The sequence below is a fragment of the Canis lupus genome, chromosome 13 (genome assembly GCF_003254725.2).
Source record: "Canis lupus dingo isolate Sandy chromosome 13, ASM325472v2, whole genome shotgun sequence".
NCBI lineage: Eukaryota > Metazoa > Chordata > Mammalia > Carnivora > Canidae > Canis > Canis lupus.
Genome location: NC_064255.1, coordinates 37,918,226 through 37,936,279, shown reverse-complemented (window position 1 = coordinate 37,936,279; position 18,054 = coordinate 37,918,226). Strand labels below are relative to the sequence as shown.

General features: G+C 66.1%; 2 protein-coding genes and 1 long non-coding RNA gene across 10 annotated transcripts; 1 reads left to right on the top strand and 2 right to left on the bottom strand.

Annotated features, from left to right (window-relative positions):
* Positions 1 to 17: 17 nt before the first annotated feature.
* On the bottom strand, positions 18 to 6,153 carry LOC118353996 (uncharacterized). 4 transcript variants are annotated; one of them, XR_004813812.2, is made up of 3 exons: positions 4,763 to 5,967; positions 3,643 to 4,254; positions 18 to 219 (listed from the first exon to the last, which is right to left on the bottom strand). It is a non-coding gene; the product is annotated as an uncharacterized LOC118353996 (long non-coding RNA). The 4 variants fall into 4 exon arrangements; XR_007401806.1 differs by lacking the exon at positions 18 to 219 and adding an exon at positions 1,225 to 1,961 and having other exon boundaries at positions 2,920 to 4,254; positions 4,763 to 6,046; XR_004813810.2 differs by lacking the exon at positions 18 to 219 and adding an exon at positions 1,228 to 1,961 and having other exon boundaries at positions 4,763 to 5,966.
* OPLAH (5-oxoprolinase, ATP-hydrolysing) lies at positions 3,837 to 15,899 on the top strand. Of its 5 annotated transcripts, none has more exons than XM_049093186.1 (27): positions 3,838 to 4,129; positions 6,836 to 7,050; positions 7,124 to 7,315; positions 7,861 to 7,960; positions 8,041 to 8,164; positions 8,254 to 8,449; positions 8,526 to 8,691; positions 8,765 to 8,903; positions 8,979 to 9,046; positions 9,183 to 9,448; positions 9,567 to 9,679; positions 9,770 to 9,940; positions 10,140 to 10,277; positions 10,368 to 10,506; positions 10,636 to 10,748; positions 10,940 to 11,091; positions 11,669 to 11,829; positions 11,910 to 12,011; positions 12,086 to 12,260; positions 13,815 to 13,999; positions 14,123 to 14,269; positions 14,368 to 14,502; positions 14,625 to 14,774; positions 14,858 to 15,015; positions 15,090 to 15,250; positions 15,354 to 15,451; positions 15,693 to 15,899. In XM_049093186.1, the coding sequence occupies exons 1-27, from the start codon at positions 3,895 to 3,897 to the stop codon at positions 15,837 to 15,839; spliced, it is 4,146 nt and encodes a 1,381-aa protein (XP_048949143.1). In that variant the 5' UTR covers positions 3,838 to 3,894; the 3' UTR covers positions 15,840 to 15,899. The 5 variants fall into 5 exon arrangements, with proteins under 5 accessions (XP_048949145.1, XP_048949143.1, XP_048949142.1 ...); XM_049093185.1 differs by having other exon boundaries at positions 6,827 to 7,050; XM_025450611.3 differs by having other exon boundaries at positions 6,767 to 7,050.
* Positions 15,528 to 18,050, bottom strand: LOC112662191 (sphingomyelin phosphodiesterase 5). The gene is made up of 7 exons (XM_025450768.3): positions 17,132 to 18,050; positions 16,962 to 17,034; positions 16,665 to 16,805; positions 16,487 to 16,576; positions 16,343 to 16,406; positions 16,122 to 16,257; positions 15,528 to 16,052 (listed from the first exon to the last, which is right to left on the bottom strand). The coding sequence occupies exons 1-7, from the start codon at positions 17,957 to 17,959 to the stop codon at positions 15,960 to 15,962; spliced, it is 1,425 nt and encodes a 474-aa protein (XP_025306553.1). The 5' UTR covers positions 17,960 to 18,050; the 3' UTR covers positions 15,528 to 15,959.
* Between the last annotated feature and the right edge of the window lie 4 nt (positions 18,051 to 18,054).

Genomic DNA, 18,054 nt, shown 5'->3' with positions numbered 1-18,054 from the left:
AGTTCAGCATCTTTTCTAACATGTTTGATTAGAGTGTATTTTTATTATAGTTTAGAAAAGTTGTTTTCGGGATCCCTGGGTGGTGCAGCGGTTTGGCGCCTGCCTTTGGCCCAGGGCGTGATCCTGGAGATCCGGGATCGAATCCCACGTTGGGCTCCCGGTGCATGGAGCCTGCTTCTCCCTCTGCCTGTGTCTCTGCCTCTCTCTCTCTCTCTGTGACTATCATAAATAAATAAAAATTAAAAAAAAAGAAAAAAAAAGAAAAGTTGTTTTCAGGTAGTGGCTCCTGCGGGTAGTATCCTGTGAGCTTTTAGAATTGTTAAATTTGAGAGGCGCTCTACCAAATTTCTCCTACATGTGAGCCCTAAGATTTCTGGGCCTTTGGAGTTTTCTTGTTTGTGACTAAATGACCTTAGATATTTTTTTTTTTAGTAAATTAATTTTTTATTGGTGTTCAATTTACCAACATACAGAATAACACCCAGTGCTCATCCCGTCAGGTGTCCCCCTCAGTGCCCGTCACCCACTCACCCCCGACCTTAGATATTTTCTGAATTGACGATACTCATCAGCCACACCCATCAGCCCGAGGTGTCCTGACTGGGAGCTGGTGGGAGGCGGGTATGTCCCTAGAAGCCGTTTCTGTGCCGTGTTGACAGCAGTAGCTTAACCACCGCAGCGAGCGGAGCAGCCTGGCTCAGCCCAAGCTGCACGTGGCCCCAGGCCAGCTCCCCCCCCGCCCCCCCATGCCCCTTCCCCTGTGCCAGGTCTCCCCCCTGCCCCCGCCACTGTCCGGAGGTACTCATGGTCACCTGGGGGCCTGCTGGGTCGTCCACGAACATCTTCCCACCTTAGACCTTTAACGTCATCATACCTGCAGATTCCTTTTGCCGATAAGGTAACATTCACGGCTCTCGGGGCCCAGGACCTAGGTCTCTGTGAAGGTCTTCCCCAGCCTGGGAGGCCGGCTGACGCGAGGCGATGGTGCCCGCTGGCCAGCTGGATGAACCCCAGCCATGCTGACCCCACATGGGCCCCACGGAGGGTGCGGAGACTGGAGCCACGCGGCCCCAAGTCCGGCAGCGCCGTGAACGGGATGCAGCACAGAACGAAGTCTGCCTTGGAACCTCCACAGGAACCATCCCCGTGAACACCTCGGCTTTTTATTTTTTTTAAAGGATCTTATGTATTTATTCATGAGAGACACAGAGAGACAGAGACACAGGCAGAGGGAGAAGCAGGCTCCATGCCGGGAGCCCGACGCGGGACTCGATCCTGGGACTCCAGGATCACGCCCTGGGCCGAAGGCGGCACTAAACCGCTGAGCCACCGGCCCTGAGACTTATTCATTAAAGGCCCGCCTGAAAAAAAAAGGGGGGGGGTAACTGCCTGATCAAGTAATCTCATCCAAGACAATCTCACTTGAGGGGATCCTTGGGTCACTCAGCAGTTTAGCGCCACCTTCAGCCCAGGGCATGACCCTGGGTCCCAGGATTGAGTCCTGCATCAGGCTCCCCGCAGGGAGCCTGCTTCTCCCTCTGCCTGTGTCTCTGCCTCTCTTTCTGTGTCTCTCATGAATAAATAAATAAAATCTTAAAAAAAAATTAAGATGGTCATAATCTCCATTGAGACTAAGTGCAGCTGCCACCGTCTCCTGGATCGCTGCTGTCAGAGGCGTCCCCTCCCCAGTGGGCACCGTGAAGACCACCCTCCACCAGAGCTCGCCGTTCCCAGGAAAACCGACTGGTTAATAAGTGGGAACGGTACTGAGCAGGCCAGCAAAAAGGAAACAATGATGTGAAATAAACTGATCATAAATGGAGATCCTTGGGTGGCTCAGTGGTTTAGCGCCTGCCTTTGGCCCAGGGCGCGATCCTGGAGTCCCGGGATCGAGTCCCGCGTCGGGCTCCTGGCATGGAGCCTGCTTCTCCCTCCTCCTGTGTCTCTGCCTCTCTCTTTCTCTATCATAAATAAATAAATAAATAAATAAATAAATAAATAAATCTTTAAAAAAATAAATAAACTGATCATAACTAAGAAAGAGATGATAGCAGCACAGAACTGCCCTGTTAGAAGGTGCGCCAGGCGAGAGAAGAAAGTCCTTCGTTTGCTCTGAACTGTCGCCCCACTCTTACCCTTAGGGGTAGCTCCCTGGCCACCGGAGTCTGCTCCGGAGTCCTCAGCCCTTTCGTGGGGTCTCCCTGCCTCCTGCCCTGCCCTCCTCCACAAGGCTCTCATCCCTGGCTGTCCTGTCTCCTCCAGGGCACCTGCCCTCCGTGTGCACTGCTACCCTCTGCCATCCCTGCCAGGCTCAGCACCACCTGGGCCATCTCTTTGCGTCCAGCCCCATCCAAATGCATCTATTGACGGGCCCCATGTCCCTGGAATTCTGACCCACGCTAGTCTCCTGCTGCTGCTAGGCCAGAAGGGCCCTTCCTGCAGGGCAGCTCAAAAACCAGCTCTCCTGGCCTCTGCAGATGCTGTGATGGCTCTGACTACCTCGGAGACCGTGCCCAGTCACCTGGCCCCGTGACCTGGCACAGCCAGGTGGAGATGCTGCCGCTGGTGGCCAGGGAAGCAGCCAGATGGGTAGACGCCTGAATCCTTGACTCCCTCTCTTTGCAACACATCTGTGCCAGGCCAGGATCAAGAAAGTTCCAATGACCAGACATTTCTCCAAAGAAGACCTACAAGGGCCACCTGGGTGGTCAGGGGTTGAGCATCTGCCTTCAGCTCAGGGCGTGATCGCTGGTCCTAGGATCGAGTCCCGCAGGGAGCCTGCTTCTCTCTCTGCCTGTGTCTCTGCCTCTCTCTGTGTGTCTCTCATGAATAGATAAATGAGATCTTAAAAAGACAACAAAGACGCGGCCTATGTATACAACGGAGTGTGACTCAGCCGTCAGAAGAGTGAAATCTTACCATTTGCACAGCGTGGGTGGAACTAGAGGGTATGATACTGAGCGACCTAAGTCAGTCCGAGAAACACAATTGTGCCTTGACCTCACTCATATGTGGAATTTAAGAAACAAAACAGAGGATCGGGGTGGGGAGGGAGGGGAAAATACAGTAAGATGAACTCAGGGAGACAAACCACAAGAGACTTTTTTTTTTTAAAAGATTGTTAAAAATCTTTAAAAATTGTCTGGGCCGGAGGCAGACGCTAAACCGTTGAGCCACCCAGGGATCCCAAGAGAGCCTCTTAACTCTAGGAAACCAACTGAGGGTCACTAGAGGGGAGGCTGGCGGGACGAGGTGAGGGGGTGACGGGCACTAAGGAGGGCTCGTGGCGCGATGAGCACTGGGCGCCGTGTGCAGCTCATGAATCACTGACCCCTACCTCTGGAGCTAATACCCCATATGTTAATTCACTGAATTAAAAAAAAGAAAGGATAAAAGAAAAGTGAAAAAAGGGATCCCTGGGTGGCGCAGCGGTTTGGCGCCTGCCTTTAGCCCAGGGCGCGATCCTGGAGACCCGGGATCGAATCCCACGTCAGGCTCCCGGTGCATGGAGCCTGCTTCTCCCACTGCCTGTGACTCTGCCTCTCTCTCTCTCTCTGTGATTATCATAAATAAATAAAAATTAAAAAAAAAATGAAAAGTGAAAAAAAAAATAAAAGAAAAGAAAGAAAGAAAAGCTTCTACCCCCCAGGAGCGGTTTCCTAGAGGGACTCCAGGGCCTAGGCAGGTCTGTGTCCTCGGTCATTTGGCCCTCAGGGGCCAGAGGTCAGAGGTCAGGTGTGCCGTGCTCCAGGCGGTGGGAACTGCTGGGCTGTGGCTCTGAGTGCGGAATGCAGGTGAGGCGCGGGGCAGGGCAGGCGCTGACCTCACAATGACGGGGCCCGCTGTCCCTGGCCAGCCCACCAGCTGCTGGCAGCTGCCGCCCTGCTGCCGGGCATGTCCCTCCTCAGCAGCTACGAGGGCCTGCGGCAGGAGATCCAGCGGCTCGCACAGGAGAACGAAGAGCTGCGGCGGCTGGTACAGCTCATCCAGGAGAACCAGGAGTTGAAGCTGGTGCTCCGGAACCGGGGCAGCAGCCTGGGCTTCTGCGGCTCCGGGCTCCTGGCTGAAGTGGCCGCCAGCCCCCGGCCGCCCCGGCGCAGAACCATCAAGTTCAAGGATGCAGAGAGAGGTGAGCAGTGCCGGTGTCTGGGGGCTCTTCTCTGAGGCCCGCCAAGCTTCGCTCGTTCAACTTGTGCCAAGACCATGAAAGTGAGCGGGAATCCCTGCTTCCACGGCTGTGGGGTGCTGAAGGTGCTGCGGGGTGATAGGAAGCAGTGCAGCAGGGACAAAGTGAAGTTGGAGCAGGACGGAACCAGAGTGGAGTCACAGGGCTGGGGCAGAGCTGAGGGAATAGTCCGTGCAAAGGCTCTGCGGTGGCAGCAAGTCAGGTGTGTCAAGGCATAGTTCCGAGGCCAGCGCAGGTGAAGTAGGGGGGTGGACGAGGACGAGGAGGGCCTTATAGGTCAGAAGGAACCTGCTGGCAGGATCTGTGCCCCTGGCTGGGCCCCTAGACTCCCTGACTGATGGGATGGGGTGCGGGTGGTAGATAGTTCTCCCGGTGGGAAATGACGGGTGGGGCCAGGGCAGGGCACGGAGGCTGGTGGGGTCGGGATGTCCACCCTGAAGGTGGAGTAACAGCAGGCTGGGCGTGGCGGGACAAGGCGGGTGCAGGCAGCCCCTCGGGTTGGCCTGAGCACTGCGAGTAGGGCACTGCCCGGTGCCTCATGGGGACGGACATGCATCCTGTGCGGGAGACGCTTACACGGTCTGGGCGGCTGTATGGCCACTCCGCAGGCGGGAGGATGTCCACGGTTCTGGGGGCGGAGGTCCGAGATCAGCGCCTGGTGGGGTTCTCCGTGAAGCTCTGTGGCTGGCTCAGAGCAGCGTCCTCACTTCCTGGGGAGAGCGGGCAAGCTCCTCTGTCTCTTCTTGCGTGTGTGGGCTGGCTGCAGTGCGCCTGCCGAGGGGGATGGAATGACCTGCTGGGGCTGCAGGGAGGGATCCTGGTGGCAGTGGGGCTGTGGACCGCCCCCTTGCGGTGTGCCTGGAGCAGGGAGAGGTAGAGCTCCTGCACTGTGGCCCCTGGGACTGTGTAGGGCCCCAGCTGGGCTGGGGAAGGGGAAGGTGATAAGGAGCATGGTAGACGCAGGGGTGGGGAGGGGGGTGGCCAGCGGCATGGCTGGCTCCTGCCACCAGGTACACTGTCGTCTGGACTCGGCCACAGCCCATCCTTGGGGCCCTGGGTCCCGTATGCTGCAGAGTTCAAGTCCTCCACACACTGTCCAGCAGGCCTGGCTGGGCAGAGACACCCCTGGAGCCCGGAGTGCTGGGGGAGGCCACTGTCAGGGGTGCAGCGGGGTCAGAGGTCACTGACTCACGTGTCTTTCTGGGTACAGTTCTTTCAAAACTGTGTCTCCTTTCCTTCCCCCACCACACGGAAGAGGATGCCGAGGCTGCCAAAGGCCACCAGTCAAAGGCGGCCCTGTTGTAGCCTGGGGTGCACCCCCCCCCACCTTCCAGGACCCAGCAGGCCTCCAGGGCCACGGGGGATGGGGAGGCCTGGAGCGTGGGGGGGGCTGCTGATCTGGCACTAGGTGGAGGCCCGCTCACCTGCTGTTCCCTGTGATCGCCCCCCCCCCCCCCCGTTTGAGACCTTCCACCCGCGGGGAAACAGGCCATCGCCCCACCGTCAGGGCACCAGCCGTGGCTTTGGGGGATGTCAGCCCTGCTGTGGGGAGGGCCTCGCTGCTTCCCGCTAGGCTGAGGCGGGGCTGGCCCTGGACGGCTGCAGGGAGGATGCTCCCGAGGGGCTCTTGGTCGCCGCGCCGCGGGGAGCAAGGGGGCTGTGGGGAGCGCGGGCCTCCTCCCAACGCCCAGGCCCATCCCCGCGGCGCCGGCCTCGCGCCAGGGCAGGTCGCGCTCCTGCGCCAGCCTCGCTCCGGGGGGCACCCAGGTGGCTGCAGGGCGCCTGGGCTCTCAGCCAAGTCGGCGCCGCCCCCGCTGTCCTCCCGGGTGGCTCCGGGCCAGCCCAGCCTGACGCAGCCGCAGCCCGGAGGGCCCTGCGCGCCCCGACCGGTCGTGCGGGGGGCGGGCCCGACTTCCGGGAGGGGCGGCGGGGCGGGCCCGGGACGGAGCGCAACGCGGGCGGGCGGCTCGGACCGGCGGCCAGGTGGGCCCTCGCCCGGGCGCCCCGGCCCAGGCGCCCCCCGCGGCCTCGCGCCCCGCCCCTCCCGCCCCGCCGTCCCCCCGCCCGCAGCCTCCCGCCCCGCCCCGCCGTCCCCCCGCCCGCAGCCTCGCGCCCCGCCCTCCCGCCCCGTCGTCCCCCTCCCTGCAGCCTCGCGCCCCGCCCTCCCGCCTCGCCGTCCCCCCCCTGCAGCCTCGCGCCCCGCCCCTCCCGCCCCGCCGCCCGCGCAGGCCCCGCCCCGCCCCGTCCCTGCGTCCCGCGGGGCCTGGGCCCGAAGGTCGAGCAGGTGGGAGGCGGCCCGCGCACCCGCCGCAGCCCCGGCCCCTCCACCCCGGGCCCCCGACGGACCAGCCCCGGCTCCCGTGGCGCGGCCGCCTCCGCGAGATCTGCTTCGGGCCCGCGGGTTCGGGCGGCCGCGCGGGCGCCGGGATCCGGGTCAGGAGGGGCAGCACGTCCGGCGCCCCCGGCCCTGGGGCTGCCCCGTGAGCTGGGTCCGCAGCCCCGCAGCCCCGCAGCCCCGCAGCCCCGCTCCGCCCGCTCCGCCCGCGCCACCCTGGGCCGCCGCATCCTCTCCCCGACCAGGCTCTGCCCTAGGCCGCCCCCCGCGGGGAGCAGGGCCCGGGCCTGATCCGACCCGCGCAGTCCTCCCAGGGCTACCGGCTGAGGAGTCGCTGCTGGACTCCAGCCCCGTCGTCATGGGCAGCCCCGAGGGGCGTTTCCATTTTGCCATCGACCGCGGAGGCACCTTCACAGACGTCTTTGCCCAGTGCCCCGGGGGGCACGTGAGGGTCCTGAAGCTACTCTCAGAGGACCCCGCCAACTACGCAGACGCGCCTACTGAGGGCATCCGCCGCATCCTGGAGCAGGTGGCTGCGCAGAGGGGCGGGTGGGGGGGACACCTGGGGACCAGAGGCCTGACGCTAGCCGCATGGTTCCCAGGAGGGGGGCATGCTGTTGCCGCGGGACCGGCCGCTGGACACCAGTCGCATTGCCAGCATCCGCATGGGCACGACAGTGGCCACCAACGCGTTGCTGGAGCGGAGGGGGGAGCGGGTGGCGCTGCTGGTGACACGAGGCTTCCGAGACCTGCTGCACGTGGGCACCCAGGCCCGGGAGGACCTCTTTGATCTGGTGAGCTCTCCCGCCCTAGCTGGTGGCTGCGTGGAGCAGCTTGTGTTTTCCCAGGGATGCCATGGCCCCTCAGGGAGGGCAGTCCTTGGAAGGGTCAGTGCCGGCCCAAGGGCACCCGCTGCCAGCCAGACAGGAGGTTCCAGGCACTCCTGGCAGGCACTGTGTCCCCCAAGCCCTCAGAGCGGTTCCAAGTTGTCCTGTTCCTGTCCCGGATTCTGGGGGTGGAGCGACCCAAGACATACTGTTCCGAGTGGGGGGTAGGAGCCCACCACCCCACCCTCCCACTCCCTTATCCCACCCGCTCTACATGGTTCCCAGAGGGAGCTGCCCTTGTGGGGGTGCAGCACTTGGCTATGCTCAGGTGCCCTGGGGCAGAGAACCGCCCCCTGGGTGGGCCCTGCTGGGGCCACCCATCTGACTGTGTCTCCTGGGCCCGTGGACCGGCCTGTTGGGGCACATCCCCTCGCCTGCACGCCCCCCCCCACGCAGGACCCCAGCAAGGCCCGTCAGGCCTGGGCGTCCTCTGAGCCTCTGCCTGCCCCCAGGCTGTGCCCATGCCAGAGGTACTGTATGAAGACGTCCTGGAGGTGGACGAGCGCGTGGTGCTGTACCGCGGGGAGCCAGGCTCCGGGGCACCTGTCAAAGGTTCGGGTACCTCCCACTCTGGGGGTGGGGGCGGCCGGCCGTGGGGGGCCTCTGACAGGTGGTGTGGGGCTTCCCGGCAGGCCGGACGGGGGACCTGCTGGAGTTGCAGCAGCCTGTGGACCTTGGGGGCCTGCGTGCAAAGCTGGAGGGGCTCCTGTCTCGGGGCATTCGCAGCCTGGCCGTGGTGCTCATGCACTCCTACACGTGAGCGTGGGCCGGCCGGCTGGGGCGGCAGGTGGGGGGGGGGGGCGTGGGCGAGGGCCGCAGTAGCCCTGGGTCGTCCTCGTCCTTAGGTGGGCCCAGCACGAGCAGCAGGTGGGGGCGCTGGCCCGGGAGCTGGGCTTCACACACGTGTCGCTGTCCTCGGAGGCCATGCCCATGGTGCGCATCGTGCCTCGGGGGCACACGGCCTGCGCCGATGCCTACCTCACACCCGCCATCCAGCGCTACGTGCAGGGTTTCCGCCGCGGCTTCCAGGGCCAGCTCAAGGTGAGGCCCGCCTGCCCCTCCCGGTCCCCTGCGCGCCAGCCGGCCCCTCACTGTGCGGCTGCCGGTGGGTCCGCAGGACGTTCAGGTGCTCTTCATGCGCTCCGACGGCGGCCTGGCCCCCATGGATTCTTTCAGCGGCTCCCGCGCTGTGCTCTCTGGCCCCGCTGGGGGTGTGGTCGGCTACTCGGCCACCACCTACCAGGCCGAAGGCGGCCAGCCTGTCATTGGCTTTGACATGGGAGGTAAGAGGGGTGGAGGGTGGGGGCGGGCTGGGCGGCAGCGCGGGAGATGACCCCTTGTCCGCACCCCCACCAGGCACATCCACAGACGTGAGCCGCTACGCTGGGGAGTTCGAGCATGTCTTTGAGGCCAGCACGGCTGGTGTCACCCTGCAGGCCCCCCAGCTGGACATCAACACCGTGGCAGCTGGGGGGGGCTCCCGCCTCTTCTTCAGGTAAGCACCGGCACCTGGGCTGGGCCCCCTAGCCCTGCCTCCCAGCCCGCCTGAGTCCGGTCCTCCCTATCCCAGGTCTGGCCTCTTTGTGGTGGGGCCTGAGTCCGCAGGAGCCCATCCTGGCCCCGCCTGCTACCGCAAGGGTAAGAGCTGCCACCTGCCCCTTCAGGACCCTTCCCGTGCTGCCCGGGCCCACCCCACCCCTTCGGCCCTGCCCCTGCTGCCCCCTCCTGGATTCCATCTCCAGCCCCCAACCCCCACACCGTGCACACCTCCCAGGGGGCCCCGTGACAGTGACGGACGCTAACTTGGTTCTGGGTCGCCTACTGCCTGCCTCTTTTCCCTGCATTTTTGGGCCGGGAGAGGACCAGCCACTGTCCCCTGAGGCCTCCCGGAAGGCCCTGGAGGCTGTGGCCACTGAGGTCAACAGCTTCCTGACCAACGGGCCTTGCCCGGCCTCCCCGCTGAGCCTGGAGGAGGTAGCCATGGGGTTCGTGCGTGTGGCCAACGAGGCTATGTGCCGGCCCATCCGCGCGCTCACGCAGGTATGCCTGCCTTTACTCTCCAGCCCTGCTCCCCACTCCCACACCTCCCACTCAGGCAACCCAATGGGAGGGGGCGGACAGGGTAAGGCATGCCACTGAGCCCCTCTTGGCTTCCCAGGCACGAGGCCACGACCCCTCGGCCCACGTGCTGGCGTGCTTTGGGGGAGCTGGTGGGCAACATGCTTGTGCCATCGCCCGCGCCCTGGGCATGGACACCGTGCACATTCACAGGTATGTTGAGAGTTGTGCACACACGTGTCCTGGGGTGGGGGGCTGGCTCCGGGAGGCAGCCCCACATTGCCGAGGTCCCTGTCCCCGCAGGCACAGTGGGCTGCTGTCAGCACTGGGGCTGGCCCTGGCAGACGTGGTGCATGAGGCGCAGGAGCCGTGCTCGCTGCCTTACGCGCCTGAGACCTTTGTGCAGCTGGACCAGAGGCTAAGCCGCCTGGAGGAGCAGTGTGTGGACACGTTGCTGGCCCAGGGCTTTCCCAGGTGGGGCTCGAAGGGGTGGGGTGGACTTGGCCCTTCAGAGTCACCCCCTAGTTGGATTTACTGCCAAGTTCCCCAGGTGGTGCTGGGGCCTCTTTGGGCAGTGGTCAAGGAGGGCTGGTCCCCTGAGTGCTGGAGGAGGTAGGACAGGAGTCCTCTCGGGGTGCCATGTGCAAGTGCCCCGCCTGCCCCCCTGCTGCAGGTCCCAGATCAGCACCGAGAGCTTCTTGCATCTACGCTACCAGGGCACGGACTGTGCCCTGATGGTGTCTGCGCACCAGCACCCAGCCACTGCCCACTCTCCCCGTGCCGGTGACTTCGGGGCAGCCTTCGTGGAGAGGTATGCGAACTCTGCGTCCTGGGAGCCCTGGTGGGCACCTGCCAGCCTGGCCACCTTGCCCTGACGGTTCTCTCGCTGGTGGGTGTGCAGGTACATGAGGGAGTTTGGCTTCATCATCCCTGAGCGGCCAGTGGTGGTGGACGATGTGCGCGTGAGGGGCACTGGCCGCAGTGGCCTTCGCCTTGAGGATGTCCCCAAAGCTCAGAGTGGACCTCCCCGGGTAGACAAGGTGGGTGGCTCTGCCTCGGCCTGCCCCCCACCCCCACCGCCCGCCCAGGGATATGGGGTAGGCAGGGGATGGGGATGCCCAGGGAGGGTGCTGGGCTGAGGAAGCTCGCTCATCCCACACCCTCCTCAGATGACCCAGTGCTACTTTGAGGGGGGCTACCAGGAAACCCCTGTCTACCTGCTGGGAGAGCTGTGTTCCGGGCACAAGCTTCAGGGGCCCTGCCTCATTATTGACAGCAACAGGTGGGCCTTGGGGGCCTGAGCTTACCCAGGGATCCTGGCCGAGGGTTCTCTGGCCCAAGGCTACAGGAGTGTGAAGGACTCTGGGGTCCCATTATGTTCGGCGTGCCCCCCTCACCTGGGGATGTTGGGTCCCTATTTGGGATGAGGGGGTCTGGCTTGGCGCCTCCAGCCTCTTGTGCCCCTGCCCTCAGCACCATCCTGGTGGAGCCAGGGTGTCAGGCGGAGGTGACAGAGACCGGGGACATCCGCATCTCTGTGGGGGCTGAGGCCCCGAGCACCGTAGGGGCCCAGCTTGACCCCATCCACCTGTCCATCTTCTCACACCGCTTCATGAGCATTGCTGGTGAGTGCCCCCCGCAGTGGCCCTGCTCCCTGTGGAGCTTATGGGAGTGTGCACACTGTGCAGAGGTGGGCACAAGCTGTGTGGCTGCAGGGGTGTGCAGAGGGAGGACAGCATGCCCTGGGGGAGGGGTCTGCAGTGGCACCCCTGCTGGCGACAGAGTGGGCAGTGCAGCCCCGGCACTGGGATGGCCAGCCCTGCCATGCCAGCATTAGAGACCGTGGGATCTGAGATTACTGTCCTGTCAGACGGCGAGCAGGCTCAGCATAGTGAACCCATTTGTGCAGGGTCAGGCTGGGGGCTTGTTGGGGGACCTAAGTCCTGCATCAGGCAAGGAGAAGGCTTGGCGTGGGATTCCGGGTTCTTGTGGAAGCTCCAGGCGGGGATGGGGGGTGCCCCTCACACAGGCAAGACGTGGCCTGGCGGTGGCCTTGCCGTGTGCAAGTGGGCCACCACCACCTTTGGGTCCTGGGTCTGGGCTCCAGAGGCCTTGAGGGCAGAGGTCCTGCCTCTGCATATTCTGGGGCTGCGCTGTGGGTGGGGTGGGGCCAGTGGGCTCCTGGTTACTCTGTGCCCCCAGAGCAGATGGGCCGCATCCTGCAGCGCACAGCCATCTCCACCAACATCAAGGAGCGTCTGGACTTCTCCTGTGCCCTCTTCGGGCCTGATGGGGGGCTGGTATCCAACGCCCCCCACATCCCCGTGCACCTGGGAGCCATGCAGGAGACCGTGCAGTTCCAGGTTCGGTGGGTCCCTTCTGCTTCCCTCCCCCCACCTCTCACCTCCACCGCTTCCAACTCCAGACTGTCTCCTGGCTTCAGATCCAGCACTTGGGTGCTGACCTCCACCCCGGCGACGTGCTGCTGAGCAACCACCCCAGCGCTGGGGGCAGCCACCTGCCAGACCTGACCGTCATCACACCGGTGAGGACCTCGGCCTGGGTGTCTTTGGGGGGCAAGGGTGGCTGACACAGCCAACCGTTGCTCTCCACCCCCAGGTGTTCTGGCCAGGTCAGACTCGGCCTGTGTTCTATGTGGCTAGCCGTGGGCATCACGCGGACATTGGGGGCATCACACCAGGCTCCATGCCCCCCCACTCCACCACACTGCAGCAGGAGGGTGCTGTCTTTCTGTCTTTCAAACTCGTCCAGGGGGGTGTCTTCCAGGAGGATGGTGAGTGGGAGTAGGGTTGGGGCCATGGCGAGGCACGGGGGAGGGTTCAGTGGGCTGGCACACGTGATCGCTCCTTCCAGCCAGGGCCAGGGCGGGTAGGAGGGCACTGGGACGTGGCCTGCTGGCCCAGGCCTCCCTGGGGGAGCCAGGCGGTAACCCCACAGTGGTTGCAGATCATCTCTCAGAGGTGACCAGACAGCTGAGCCGGGCTCTGCCTGGATCCAGGAAGGCCTCAGTGGTTTTGGGGGTAGGGAGCTGGCCAGGACACCCATGGAACCAGGCAGAGGAGGGAGGGGAGCCTGTTTCAAGGTAGGCAGCTGCTCATGGTAGTCACAGTCAGTCTGCACTGTGTTTGCATGGGGTCCGGAGGCTGCGGAGAAGCAGTGAGGACAGAGCCAGTGACTGCAGGCTCTTGGAGAACTTTCTTGGGCCTGGGTATGAATCATTGGGTAGCAATGGCTTCAGTGGGGCTTGCACTGGAGAGCGCCCAGCTACATGCAGAGTGATGGGGAGCTGGAGGGTCGCCCAGAGGCCAGGCTGAGTGGGGTGGGGGGCAGCTGTGGTTGCCCTGGATGGTGCTGGCCCTCAAGCTGGGCAGCAGAAAGGGGTGTAGGGATCACTGTTCCGGAGATAATCAAGGTTGGCATTTGGTTGGATTTGGGGATGAGGATGAGGAGTCAGGTTTGGACAGCTGGAGGATGGAGGGAGGCTCTGGCACTGAGCAGGCACAGAGCTGCTGCAGGGACGTTAGGATAGAATTTGCATTGTGGCCCAGGAGACAAGGGCCATGGAAAATTCAGAGCTGGTGTAAGGCCTCAGGGGTCTGGGAGCCCAGGGGGGCATCCCAGAGTGAGGGTCGGTGGGGTAGGCAGGGGGCAGGGTGCAGGGTGGGCTCTCAGAGCTGCAGGCTGCTGTGGGTGCAGGAGACACAACTGAGTAGCCCTGGCCGCTCCCTTGGTCAGGGTCGGGGGAGCAGGGGGCAGAGGGCAGGGATCACGGGAGAGACACGTGCAGGCATGTGACAGGACACAGTGGCCGGGGAGCCTGAGAGAGTACTGTGACCCAGACTCTTGGCTCTTGGGGCTCGCCCTGGGGCGGGTATGGGCCTCCTTCAGCTTGGTACGGAGGTGGGGTGCAAGCCAGAGCTAGCTGCTCTTTTCACAGGGGTGGGGCGAGGGCCCCTGGGGGGCAGTGTGAGTGGGGGAGGGCCAAGGGAAGTGGTTTTTCTCCTGGGAGAGGTGGGGGAAACGCAGGTGGGGGAGAGGTGGGCAGGGGGAATGAAAGGTGGAAGCAGATTGCTGAGGGAAGCACCTCCAGCTCCTGTGAGGTCATAGGCGAGGCAGCCTAGGGGTGCCCTGGGGGGCGGCAGGGTGGGAAGGTTGAGCAGATGGGAGGAGGCTGGGGCTTGGGGGGTTGCTTGTGGGGAGCCAGTGAAGGGCCAACACGGGGAGCCCCACACCATATAGCGCCCAGAAGAGGGGAAGTAGGTGAGAGCAGGGCCCCAGGCAGCCCCAGGGGCTGGAGGGTGGCTCAGCGGTGACCTCCTCCGTTCAGCGGTGACTGAGGCCCTGCGGGCTCCAGGCAAGATTCCCGGCTGCAGCGGTACCCGAAACCTGCACGACAACCTGTCAGACCTCCGTGCCCAGGTGGCAGCCAACCAGAAGGGCATCCAGCTGGTGGGAGAACTCATTGGGCAGTATGGCCTGGATGTGGTGCAGGCCTACATGGGCCACATTCAGGTGGGCCGAGGGGGCAGGATCAGGTGGGCAGCTCTGTACCACCCCAGGAGGCTGGGCCGGGAGGCGGGGAGGCGCGGGACCCCTGGAGGCGGCCAGGCTGCGGCTGACCCTCCCGACCACCAGGCGAACGCGGAGCTGGCTGTGCGGGACATGCTGCGGGCCTTTGGAAGCTCCCGGCAGGCCCGAGGCCTGCCCCTGGAGGTGTCGGCGGAGGACCACATGGACGACGGTTCCCCCATCCGGCTCCGCGTGCAGATCAACCTGAGCCAGGTCAGGCGGTGGGAGCAGGGCGCAGGGCATGGGGGTGCAGTGGCCTGGGGTCTGCTGACCTCTCCCTCCCATCCCCTCCGCTCCCCTCCCGTGGGCAGGGCAGCGCAGTATTTGACTTCAGCGGCACCGGGCCCGAGGTGTTTGGCAACCTCAATGCCCCGCGGGCCATCACGCTGTCCGCCCTCATCTACTGCCTGCGCTGTCTGGTGGGCCGCGACATCCCGCTCAACCAGGTGCGCGGGAGCATGCGGTCTCCGCGGTGGGGCCGGGGTGTGGTGGGGAGCGCTGGGATCCCGGTGCTGGCCTGGGCCAGGGCCCTCCCCACCCGCCCTGACAGCCGGCCCCGCCCCCGCAGGGCTGCCTGGCGCCGGTGCGCGTGGTGATCCCTAGAGGCTCCATCCTGGACCCGACCCCCGAAGCGGCCGTGGTGGGCGGCAATGTGCTCACGTCGCAGCGCGTGGTGGACGTCATCCTGGGGGCCTTCGGGGCCTGTGCCGCGTCCCAGGTGCGGCGGGTGCGCGCGCTGGGGCGTGTTGCCCCGGGGAGGGGATGCCCGCAGCCCAGCGCAAAGCTCGCTTGTCCCCCCAGGGCTGCATGAACAATGTGACCCTGGGCAATGCCCACATGGGCTACTACGAGACGGTGGCGGGCGGCGCGGGCGCGGGCCCCGGCTGGCACGGGCGCAGCGGCGTGCACAGCCACATGACCAACACGCGCATCACCGACCCGGAGATCCTGGAGAGCAGGTGAGGGCGAGGCCGGCGGGGGCGGGGCCGGGGGCGGGGCGGGCCGCGCTCAGCCCCCACCCCCGCCTGCGCAGGTACCCGGTCATCGTGCGCCGCTTCGAGCTGAGGCTGGGGTCCGGGGGCCGCGGCCGCTTCCGGGGCGGCGATGGCGTCATCCGCGAGCTGCTGTTCCGCGAAGAGGCCCTGCTGTCCGTGCTGACCGAGCGCCGCGCCTTCCAGCCCTACGGCCTCCACGGTGAGCAGCCCTGCCCCCCCTCCCCCCCGTCTGCCCCCTCCGGCCGCCGGCCCTGTCTCCCCACCAGCTCCTGCGTCCCTCCCTCCCTGGTCTCTTCCCGCAGGGGGCGAGCCCGGGGCGCGGGGCCTAAACCTGCTGATACGCAAGGACGGCCGCACGGTGAATCTGGGGGGAAAGACGTCGGTGCCCGTGTTCCCCGGGGTAAGGATTGCACCCCATCCTTTCTCCATCCCGCCCACCGCCCACGGCCCCCCCATTCCACAGGGAGTGAGTGCAGTTGCAAAGAACCCGAGACACTTTAATTTGGTTTCTGAAGGGGAGGGCGCGCAGGAGCATCGGTGGGCCAGACCTGCCGTTGCGCATGCACCACCCGGAGGGTGGGGGGACTGCAGGGGAGGGAGGGAGAGGGATGCCCAGGCCCAGCTGCCCCTCTGTTCCGCAGGACGTGTTCTGCCTCCACACCCCCGGTGGGGGGGGCTACGGGGACCCAGAGGACCCCGTGCCACCATCGGGGTCGCCCCAGCACATCCCCGCCTTCCTTGAGCGGGGCAGCGTCTACGAGTACCGCAGGGCCCAGGAGGCCGTGTGAGGGCGGCCCTACAATAAAGATCTCCAGGCCCTGTGGCCCCGCGGCAGCCGGCCAGGCTCACGCTGTGCGTCCGTGTCTGTCTGTCCACCCGGCCTCGCCACCATCGCCTGCGTGCATGTGTCAGGGCAGCGCGGACACTCGGAGCTGAAGTCCCACGGCCAAGTGGTCTGTGAGCCCTGCCAGGGCGGTGCTGAAGGTCACCTGCTCCACGTCCTGGGGGCAGGAGGCAGTCAGGGGTCGCCCCAGCGCCAGCCGGCCCAGTGCCCTGAACCCCGGACTTACTGGGCTCAGTGGGGCTCCGGCCACTCCCCGGTACAGGACATAGTCGAGGCGCCGGCCCCGCCAGGGCTTAGGCCGGGGGCCTCCGCGGGCAGGGCCAGCCAGGTAGCGGTGGCGCCCCTTCTCCTGCTCCAGGGCCCTGAGGACGAGCGGTGTCACCAAGGCCAGGGCTCCCCTCCGAGGCAGGGCTCTGGGCGCTGGCTGACCCTCAGGTGGCCACTCACCTCCGCAGCATCTCTGGGGAGCAGACCACCGTGTGGTGGAGAGTGGAGGTGTTCAGGATCGTGCCTGGGGCGGGGGGGCGGTGTCAGCGGATGAGCCGCGGCCCCAGAGCCCTCCTCAGGACCCCTCCCCAGCGGCCGCCCTACCCAGGGCCCAGGGCTGCTCCCGGCGAGTGCCCAGCCGGCAGGGGTCCCGGAAGTGGTCGAAGAGCTGGTGCTCCTGCTCCTGCGCGTGGTCTGCGGAGAGAGGCTGGCGCTCGGTGGGCGGGGCCCGGCGCCGGCCCCGCCCCGCCGGCGCCCCCCGCCCCGCCGGCCCCCCCTTCACCTAAAGAGCAGTTGTCGAAGTTCAGGTCACCCAGAAGCACGCTGAAGGCCACGGCCTCGCCGCTTTGGCGGCTCTCGGCTTCGAAGCGCTCGATCCAGTCCAGCAGAAGGGTCAGCTGCTTGCAGCGCAAGGGCCCGTCCTCTGCGGGGGGAGGGGGGCACTGAGCCCAGCTGCGCGCCCCACCCCCGCCCCGCCCCGCCCTGCCTGCGGTGCTCCGGGCGGCGAACAAATGGTGCGGGCGGCGGAGACGCAGACGAGGGTAGGGACCCGCCGCCAGGACGAGTCTACGGGGCTCACCACTTGGCGCATGCAAGTGCGTGCAGTGCAGGAAGCCCACGACGCGGCGCCCGTCCAGGATGCCCACCTGCGCCTGCAACACCGTGGACGGCCCCAGCAACCCTCGCGGCTTCCACCCCACGCCCTGCCCTCTCCCCGGCCCTGGAGCGCCGCGGCCGCCGGGCCTGTACCTGTGCGGAGAGCAGACCCTTGGAGGCCAGCGCGTCCTCGCGACGTGCGTGGGGGAAAGACCGGAAGGCGGCGCGCAGCAGCGGGTAGCGCGAGGCCAGCAGCAGCCCGCTGCCGAGCAGCTTGAGGTGCGGCCCGCGCTGCAGGCCGAGGGAGCCCACGTCGTACAGCACCGGGCCCAGGCTGGGCGCCAGGCGGCTGACCAGGCGGTGCGCCGCGCGCGGGTCGAACACCTCCTGCAAGCACACGAAGTCCAGGCCCGCCGGCAGCGCGGCTGTCAGCGCCCCAGCAGGCGCCCCCGGCCCGGGCGGACCGCAGCCCGTGGTCCCGTAGCGCGAGGGCCGCAGGGCGGCGAGCAGCAGGGCGCCCACCTCCTCGGCCCGCCGCTGGCTGTGGCTCAGATTGCTGAAGCGCGCTAGCCCGTCGGGCAGCAGGCACACGTTGGCGCTGAGGAAGCCAAAGCGGCGCACGGGCTGGGCCGGGGGGCGCCAGGGCGCGGGGGGCGCCCAGCACGGCGGAGGGGGCGCGTAGCAGAAGGGGCGGCGCCAGGCCTGCAGGAGCAGCCACAGCGGCAGCGCGGGCAGGGCCAGGGGGAGGCCGGCCAGGAGCAGCAGCAGCAGCGCCGCCGCCGCGCCCGCCGCCGCCCTCAGCCCCGCCAGGCCGCTCGGACGCGCCCCGGGCGCGCAGCAGCCCAGCAGCCGGTCCAGGGCCCAGTAGGCCGGGAAGAGCAGGGCTCGGGCCAGGCGGTGGAGGGCGTGCAGCGCGGGGTGCGGGAAGGCGGAGGGCCGCAGGGAGGCGGGCGGCGGGGGCCAGGCGGGCGCCGACTGCATGGCGCGCGGGGCTTCCTGGCCTCGGGCGGCCCCGCCACTCGACCCAGCGCGCGAGGCGATTCCTCGGCGCCCGCGGGAGCCGCAGGGAGTCTCGG

Excerpts from the sequence above, each read along its gene's own strand:
- OPLAH (XM_025450611.3), top strand. The coding sequence starts at position 3,895 with ATGTCCCTCCTCAGCAGCTACGAGGGCCTGCGGCAGGAGATCCAGCGG. Across the intron at positions 15,251-15,353 it reads CCAGCCCTACGGCCTCCACG|GGGGCGAGCCCGGGGCGCGG; the intron begins GTGAGCAGCCCT and ends CTCTTCCCGCAG. Across the intron at positions 15,452-15,692 it reads CGGTGCCCGTGTTCCCCGGG|GACGTGTTCTGCCTCCACAC; the intron begins GTAAGGATTGCA and ends TCTGTTCCGCAG.
- LOC112662191 (XM_025450768.3), bottom strand. The coding sequence starts at position 17,959 with ATGCAGTCGGCGCCCGCCTGGCCCCCGCCGCCCGCCTCCCTGCGGCCC. Across the intron at positions 16,806-16,961 it reads GCACTTGCATGCGCCAAGTG|AGGACGGGCCCTTGCGCTGC; the intron begins GTGAGCCCCGTA and ends CTCCCCCCGCAG. Across the intron at positions 16,258-16,342 it reads TCCCCAGAGATGCTGCGGAG|GGCCCTGGAGCAGGAGAAGG; the intron begins GTGAGTGGCCAC and ends GCTCGTCCTCAG.